Source organism: Helianthus annuus, chromosome 3, assembly GCF_002127325.2.
Source record: "Helianthus annuus cultivar XRQ/B chromosome 3, HanXRQr2.0-SUNRISE, whole genome shotgun sequence".
Classification (NCBI taxonomy): Eukaryota; Viridiplantae; Streptophyta; class Magnoliopsida; order Asterales; family Asteraceae; genus Helianthus; species Helianthus annuus.
Window position 1 is genome coordinate 167,180,476 of NC_035435.2, and position 9,050 is coordinate 167,189,525.

Consider the following 9,050-nt stretch of genomic DNA (forward strand, 5'->3'; position numbering starts at 1 on the left):
TGGATGGTCAAGATCACTTCCTATCCTTCCTAACCAAATAAACTTCCTATTGTATCTCCACCCATAAAACTTATTCATTTCAATGATATCAGAGCCTAGCCTCTTTGTAGAGGTGTCAGATTCTATCCTGAGTTCATCTGGGTATTTGTCCCACCGAGTGTTATGTCAGAGAGTGTTCAGCTCTTGTGGTGGCATAACGTCTGCTAAGTGGCAGTCGGTGGTATGGTTTTCCGGAGGAACGCCCAAACCAAACTCTGAAACCAACGTGGGCCTAGTTAAGACAACATAGCCTGGCCGGAGTGGGGCAACGGGGCTCTCCAATTTTGTAGATACGGTAACCTAATACAAGAAAGTCATCGTTCTAAAAAACATGGAACTTTTAACCAACTGGATAATAAATAAATACTTTTCAGGTGGGACATACATGGGTTTTACCACAGCGGACCTTTAGACGGTGAGTTTCCCCTGGAATGATGGGCGGGGCTCTTCACAACGTTATCTGTGTTCGCAGTCGCAAGGAATGGGTGGCTCTTCACGAATAGGTTTACCCGGGTGACTATGCTTGTATATAGGGATAGGCCGGGTATGGGTCGGGTATGGCTAATCTCATACCCTACCCGATTGTAGAATCTTGTCACATACTCGGCTCATTACCCGTCGGGTATTTGACGGGTATTTACCCGTCAGGTATCGTCGTATCGGACATACCCGCAGGTATAAGGTATTCCCGTTTGGATTTTCATGTATATGTATCTTTTACTTTCCTATAGAATTTTATGTTTTAAAAATATATATATAATATATTAAATTATGATAAATAACGTATATATCATCATCGTAATAATATTTGATATATTTAAAAATATAAAAATATTAATAATATTATTAAAAAATAATTTTGTATTTCATAGCATATAAATGTGAATAATAAAGGTACAAAAACGAAACATTGCTAAACAATAGTTAAAGGAATAGAAATATAAAATTTAAAAGTTTTCGGGTATATATTTCAGATAAATATGGGTATATAGTTTTCGGGTAATCGGTTCGGGTATCATCTAATCCCATACCCAACCCATTACCGCAAATATTTTTTTCCATACCCATACCCAGCCCAATACCCATCAGATATCGGGTATATCCTTCCCAAATATTTCAGATTTCGAATATGCGAGCTCAGGTATTTTTGCCATCCTACTTGTACAGTATTAGTTGCCCATTAAAAGAATAAACAAATACTTCACAATTATATATTCCCATATCTCAAAAACCAACTTTCACATATAAGCCTTTTCACCCCTTGACTTCTTAATTTACCCGTATAGCCCACTTTACAATCAAGATTAACACATGGATTAGCCCCGCTTCCGATATTCACATATAATGTATGTATGTGTGGACGTTCGGGAGGGGCAAAAGTAAAAGTGCATTAATTTTAACGTTATTTTACTAATTTCGTGAAAATAACGTTAAAAAGGGGGATAGTTAATCATGCATCATGTGGTGACGTTGATAGCCGAAAGATAAAATGGTGCATGCACTAATCGGCCTTTGTCCCGATTGTTAAGTGTTATGTGTCTTGTGTCTAAGACTTAATGCAAAACTACTATCGAGTCGGGGGTCTTACTGGAAGCGGGCTCTTTATTCCTACGGGATAGAGGTAAGACTATCTACATCTTACTCTCCTCAGACACTACCTTAACTTTGTTATTGATAGGATTTACTGAGTATGATGATGATGATTAACACCTTCATGGAGTACATAACTATGAAAATCAAATACATTTTTTTTAAATATGATATGTAAACTTTTTAACTACCTCTTTTTCTTTATTTTAATATACGTGATTATTTTTAATGCAAACGTATAAATATTTATATGATTCTTATGGTTTTTAGTTGTATCTTGTTATGTATTCAACGCGTCTTTATGTATATTATTTATATATGCTTGGCCTGTAAAAGTAAACTAAAGACCTGTACCCGGATGCTCAGTTGAAGATTGAGTGGTGCAATTTCAATATGCAACGGCGAATAATTTACTTTTCAAGTGCTCACTCTTTAAGGTCCTCTTCACTCTTTAAGCTCCTCCTTTCTTGCCATTTCTTTAATACAATTTCATATTATTATTATCATCGTATATCACTGTTATTATTTGTAGTATTATAACTATTTGATTACTTTTATTAGTATAAGGTTAGTTTGTGTTAACTAGTGGTGGAGATCCGCGGCGATGCCACGGATGCTTAGATTACACTAACATATAGGTTGATGAAATCGAATTATATTGATTGTTTACAACAGTTAAACAAAACTTACAATCAATTATCCTAAATATGTACACATATAACTTTATGTTTTTCGTTAATATGGGTAGACCGTGCGAAACGTACGACAAACGCGTCTAACTGAAGTTGAAGTGCGGCCTGTTTTTGTCGTATGTCGCTTATTCATTCAGTTAGATGGTTTAGTTTCTCCTTAATCATTGGATCCGACTCGACAAACTCCTCAAGTACGTCAGCAAGTCTTTCGAACACATCCATATCATCGTTTGAGGTTGACATGCTAACAAAGCAGATGACAAACAATTATCTAATAGTATAAGTAAATAAAAATATTATACGAACACAAGTTAAGTAAAACCAATTTAGCTAGAACAAATTAACAGACCTTTGATGCTTACAAGCACCTACTGAACTCATTGTTCGCCATCCCCAACTATGTTTTATGCCTGTTGCTTTTATCAAACCATCACAGATTTACAACAACAACAATTGTACCCAGTATATCTCACCAATAGCAACGCTAGTGGTAGGGTCATGTGAGGGTGAGATGTAGGCAAACCTTACCTCTATCCATGAGGGTCAAGAGATTGTTCCCGAAAAAATACCGGCTCAAAAACAAAAGCATATGAAAAAACAAAAGCATACGAACAGACATACATAATACAAGCAGAAAAGACGGGTACCATAGCGAATTAAAGCTACCAAATAACAACATGAGTGAGCATATAGTACATAAACATTTGTAACATCATAAAACAACCAATGTACATGTTTACCTAAAGACAATCATATGCCAACTCCACCTTTAACCAAAACTAGGCTACCTATACGTCATCCCTAAAAGTCTTTTACCTTAATCCTATGTTTCCACGAACCTCTATCCTGGATCATGTCCTCAGAGAGGTGCAACTCTATCAAATCATGTCTAATCCGCTCATCCCAAGTTAATTTAGGCCTGCCTCTACTCCTTCTCCCCTCCACAATGAAGTTTTCCACTGCTCTAACTGGCGTTGTAGTCTACCTGCTCTTCACATGCTCAAACCATCTCAATCTCCCTTCTTTAATTTTCTCTGATATACTAGCTACTTCTATCCTTTCCCTGAAAACCTCATTCCTTATCCGATCTAGCCTTGTGTGTCCCCACATCTACCTCAGCATCCTCATCTCTTTTACCTCCATCTTGTGCGCATGTGCTTTTTTGATGGCCCAACACTTTGTCACATACAATATAGCAGGAGTAACCGCAACCCTATAAAATTTCCCTTTTTATTTTTTTAGGAACCGCTTGTCGCACAACACCCCAGAGGCTGCTATCTACTTACACCAGCCAGCCTAGATGCGATGGGCTACGTCACTATCTATTATTCTATTTCCCCATCCCTTTGAACAAACGATCCAAAGTATATAAACTTAGTTAACTGTGGGACTGCTTGATCTTCAATAGTGATCTAAGTGTCCTCGTCGTCACTAGCACCACTAAACAATAAAGATACCCCATCTTTGAGAGATTAATCCTTAAACCTCTACCCTCTAAGGTTGTTCACCACCCCTGCAACCTTGCATTCAGGCTTTGTTTCAACTAACACTATGTCATCTGCAAAAAACACACACCTTAGAACTGGCTCTTGAATGGACTTGATAACTCATCCAGGACAACCGCAAAAAGAAACGGGCTTACCGCCGACCCTTGGTGGAGACCCACCTCCATCGGGAAGAAGTTGGTATCTCTTATAGGAGCACGTACACTCGTTTTAGTCCTACTATACATATCCTTAACTATATCTATATAGTTCCCAGGGACCACTCTACCCTCTAAACTATCCCAAATCAATCAACGAGGCACGGTGTCATATGCCTTTTCAAGGTCAATGGTCAATGAAAACCATATGTAGATCCCGCCTTTTCACCCTATTCTTTTCCATTAATCTCCTGATAATATGTATCGCTTCCGTAGTTGACTGCCTTGGCATGAAACCGAATTGGTTTACCGAACCTGAGTTTCTCTTTTGATTCTAGTCTCAGTTACTCTCTCCCATAATTTCATAATATGACATAACAACCTAATTCATTTATAATTTCCACAATGTTGGGCATCTCCTTTTTTCTTATATATGGACACTACTACGCAACTCCTCCACTAATTTGTAAAACCATACTGCAAACATCATAGCTAACTTAAATACTACTAATTAGCAACACAACTTGGCATAAGTAAACTTGCCAGCCCAAATGGACTCCAATAAACCAATTCGACAACTTAAAGGTTAGAATAACAACGGGTAAATATACATTGTTAGGTAACCTAAGGAAATGTAGTTGTTGATGCTCAGAAGCTTAAAGTGGCTACATTAAATCATGACATGCCAAATGATAAGCAGCATCATCTCACTCACAATTCTCAGATTAGCCCTAGCCATCTTCCCCTATTCATATGTAGACAAAACAACAACACAACATTCACTTAAAGTCATACGATGAGACCATGTCACCATTAAGATTAATAAAACAGGTTTATTTCACAATGAAACACAACCAACAATGTCAATCATTCTACTGATCAAATAGGTATACGGACAACCCTTTCATGTCGGTAAGCATCACAAAAAAGGCACGGTCTAAAGAAGGCGGTAGTGGTTAGTTGTGGAACAAGTGTAGAGGCTCCCACTAAATAAAACCTTATATAGCAACATAGTGTACAACAAAAAAAAATGACAACTTACAAATACCCAATGCACATAGAAGCTATAATGCAAAAAGTGCAAACAACATATGCCTTTATGGGTTACTAATTAGTAGTATTTTAATCAGCTTTGAAATCTCAAATGATTCATATTCATCGTCATCAACTTAGCAACCGTATCCATAATCAAAAGAACACCAACAGTGGGCCTAGATCAATTAGTTTGGGATGAGGCACCCCATAGCCTTCCAATGTAGAGGTCATGGGTTAGAGTCCCACTTGGTGCAATATTTTACAGGTGGGCCAGGGGTTACAGTGATCCTCTGGGTGGTGAGTTTCCCGTAGAATGTGGGGGGGGGGGGGCTTAGTCATCAACGTTGTCTATGTTCGCAGGGCGTGGGTAACCTTTCCTCCAATGGGTTTGCCCAGGTGACCGGGCCTGTATAGTATTCGTTGCCCGTTCAAAAAAAAGAACACCAACATCTTGCATAAAGTAACTTGTGTTTGATGAAATGAACTGTTCAACTTCACAAACAAAAACAATACAACTCCCAAAAAAGCACACCCATCATAACATCATCCTCAATAACATTTAACAGAAGAATAAACAGCCACAAAGGACAGGTAACATCACATCCTTTTTACCATACAACGTCAAACAAATAAATAATCTGCAAAAAAAACACGGTTGTCTCTGATGCTACACAAAGTTCATCGTCATGGACACTAAGATTAAACGAAGGCCAACCAAAAAGGTTTAGACCCTTTGTATATATATCCAAACAAAATCCACAAAACATAAGTTCACAAAAAATACAAAAAATACAAAGAATATCAACGAAAATCAAAAGCCATTGAGGTGAGTCGAATACAATAGAACACCGAAAAGGAGGTCGTGCCGGTGTAAATAAATGACATACAACCGCATATCCGTTACAGAAACTGTTGTAAACGGCAAAAACTAGAACACTGGAACGACCAAAACAGTTCAAATCTCTTTGAGATTACCTTATGTGGATAATAACGAAGCTTCAACAATCCAAGCACAACAAACAAACGGTCGACTGAAAAAGAACCGCTAAACGACGGTGTGAAACGCCAGAAACCGTCGCAAAAAAAACACGGTCCAAAGAAGGCGATGATTGTGAACTTGGAAGCAAATGAAGAAGCCTCCACTAAATAAAACCCTTATACAGCAAGAGAATATAAAACAATATCATAACAACCTACGAATACCCAATACCTATAACGCAAAAAGTGCAAACAATGTCGAGATAAATTTAATTAGTAGTATCGAGATTCGTCCAATACGAGTCAATCTGAGTCTCTAGAAAGGCGGAAACAGACTAGAAACCGTCAATCAGTGTTAGAATAGGAGTAGAAGAGTAGAAAGTCACTTTAAACATGTTTTTCATTGATATTAGACGTTCAGGTACAGAGAGAATTGGACAGCACTTCGTGGCAAGATTCTCTGGAATGTTACAAATGAAAAACCCAACTAGCCTATTTATAGGCTCTCCAGTCCGCACGAGATTACAAGCCCACTTCGCACGAACTGGCAACTTCCAGTTCGTGCGACCTGACCTATCACATATCAGTTCGTGCGAACTGGCCTAAATACATACAAAACTTAACTTTTAAACCTATTACATTATCATGACATGACATAGACTGATGATGCAGACGATAAAAATTATGCATCAACAAAATATTATTGTTCAAAATTTAAGTTAGAATTCTTTCTAAATGTCTGTCAGAACTAACATACCCAAAATTTTATGATTTAATATTTGATAATGAATTTTTATTTCCGGTATTTAAAGGACTTCAAAAATCCAATATGAAATTTTCTTTGGTTCCAAATAAAACAGTAGCATCGGAGTAGGTGGCTTGTTTTTATTGATTGATTCTTAAAAAACATATAGGTATACTACCTATAGGGAAGGTTCATTTGAAAAGAAAAAAAATAATTGAGAAGAAAAAGAACAAAGGGTAATTTTGTAAAACATTAAATAGTTTTTCAGTTATCTCATTTATTATCATTTTTGACTAATTAATTAGTCATAAAGACTATTATCCTCCACACTAACTTTTTTTGCCTACACACATCAAAAAGTTGTCCTACATATTTTGAAATTCATCCTACACGTTGAAATTTATCTTACACAACTCGTAATTTATCCTACACAACTTCTAATTTATCCTACACTTTAAATTATTTTATTTTATTTTTTTTTTAAAATATATATTTTGAAGATAAGTTACAAAAAATTTAATGTATTAGCTATTAAAGAGGAAGACTACAAATTAATGACCTATGTAGATTTACCAATGTACCCTTATAGTAACATTAAATAGTTATATTAAATGAAGTAAAAATAAAGCATTCTTATTGGTTGAAATTTGTTCTTTTTTCTCCTTACAAAAAAGTTCTTCTCATTTGAACTCTCCACTGCTACCTATATACGTTTAACTATATAAGGTAAGTCCATTTAAAACATTAAAATATTTATAAAAAACAACCATACATAAAACAGATGTTTAACAAAATTAAAAATTCAACAAACAAATAAAAATTCCACGCCGACAGAACAAACACTTATTAAACCTTATTTGGATCAAATCATGCATCCAATCAGAAGTTTAAAATTGTATCACAAGTATACTACATTGGATGGCGACATAAACTACCGTGCCCACAAACACAATAAATATGCAATCTTTGCCCATACATTGGAACCAATTCCTCTCTTATTTTCATCTTTCTAGAGAGAGAATCAAGAGAGAGAGAGAGAGAGAGAGAGAGTAGAGATGTTGAAAGCAATTTTAACATTTCTCATATTCAACCTAGCCATAAGCCCAACAAGATCCAACACTCACTTCATCCACAAATCATGCAACACCACATTGTACCCTGAGCTTTGCTACTTGTACCTCTCGCCGTTCTCAACCAGGATCGGAACCAGCCCAAGACTCTTGGCCCAAACCGCTCTAGCCGCAACCCTCAGCAACACACGGAAGACCTTGAAAACACTAAGAACTTACACGAAAACCCACAAAATGACGAAAAGAGAACTCGGCGCTATGAAGGATTGCCTTGAGGAGATTGATGATTCGGCTTACGAGCTCCACTTATCTATGGTGGAAATGGGTAAAGTCCGATCCGGACCCAACTTTTTGTATAATATGAATAGTATAGAAACATGGGTCAGCGCTGCGCTGACGGATGATGATACATGTATAGATGGTTTTTCCGAACGCGGTATGAATGGAGAGGTCAAGACCATGGTTCGTAAACATGTTTCGACCATTTCGCACCTGGCTAGCATCGCCCTCGCTTTTGTTAACAAATATGCAAACGGGTAACTCGTTGTTTCAAGGGTCGAGGGATTTATAGTTAAGTTTATATAGTTTTCCTCGATGTTAATTATCAAATAATGTTAATACCATTTGAGCATAGATCTTATCGAAACCCCACACGTTTTTTTTACATTTGTTACAAGCACATGATAAAAACATATGTATATTTTTATATACATAGCGTTTCTTTTTATCTGGTAACTTTAATTCTTGAAATAAAAGAGTTATTGATTGTTAAGTTTCTATACTTTTATCCATAAAGTTATGGGGCATGAACAAAAGTCACCATCGATTTATTATGTTATTCTTTTATAAGTAATTTCTTATGAAGCACGTTGTATATTTTAAAGTGAAATTACCATACATAAAATACAATGTTAAGAGTATTATATAACTTTTAATACATGATATTTTAAAAAAGAAACATTAAATAAATTGGTTGGTTATGTTCCTTATACCATACAATTTTGTCGGTTTGGAAACAATAATGTCGTGGGGCATGGGCTATTGGCTTTGCCATGCATTTGTACGAAACAAAAAAATATATATTACTTTTGATGTACCTTAACTTGTTTGATCTAATTAATGTACCTCCATCTACTATATAATAAATATAAATATAAATAATTGTATACTTGGCGTGTTTTAAAATACTCAATTAATTTTAGTCAAATTAAGGTGGACTAATAATTCAAGCCGTGTCCTGCTTTAATTTAACTTTCTCT

The 9,050-nt window shown here is 36.1% G+C and overlaps 1 protein-coding gene across 1 annotated transcript; it reads left to right on the plus strand.

The window, feature by feature from the left end:
* The first annotated feature begins 7,714 nt into the window (after nt 1–7,714).
* Nucleotides 7,715–8,518, plus strand: LOC110930591 (21 kDa protein). The gene has a single exon (XM_022173921.2). It carries the CDS (start codon nt 7,777–7,779, stop codon nt 8,329–8,331), a length of 555 nt encoding a protein of 184 aa, XP_022029613.1. The 5' UTR covers nt 7,715–7,776; the 3' UTR covers nt 8,332–8,518.
* Nucleotides 8,519–9,050: the final 532 nt, after the last annotated feature.

What these genes read in the sequence shown, in the direction of transcription:
- LOC110930591 (XM_022173921.2), top strand. Translation starts at nt 7,777, where the DNA reads ATGTTGAAAGCAATTTTAACATTTCTCATATTCAACCTAGCCATAAGC.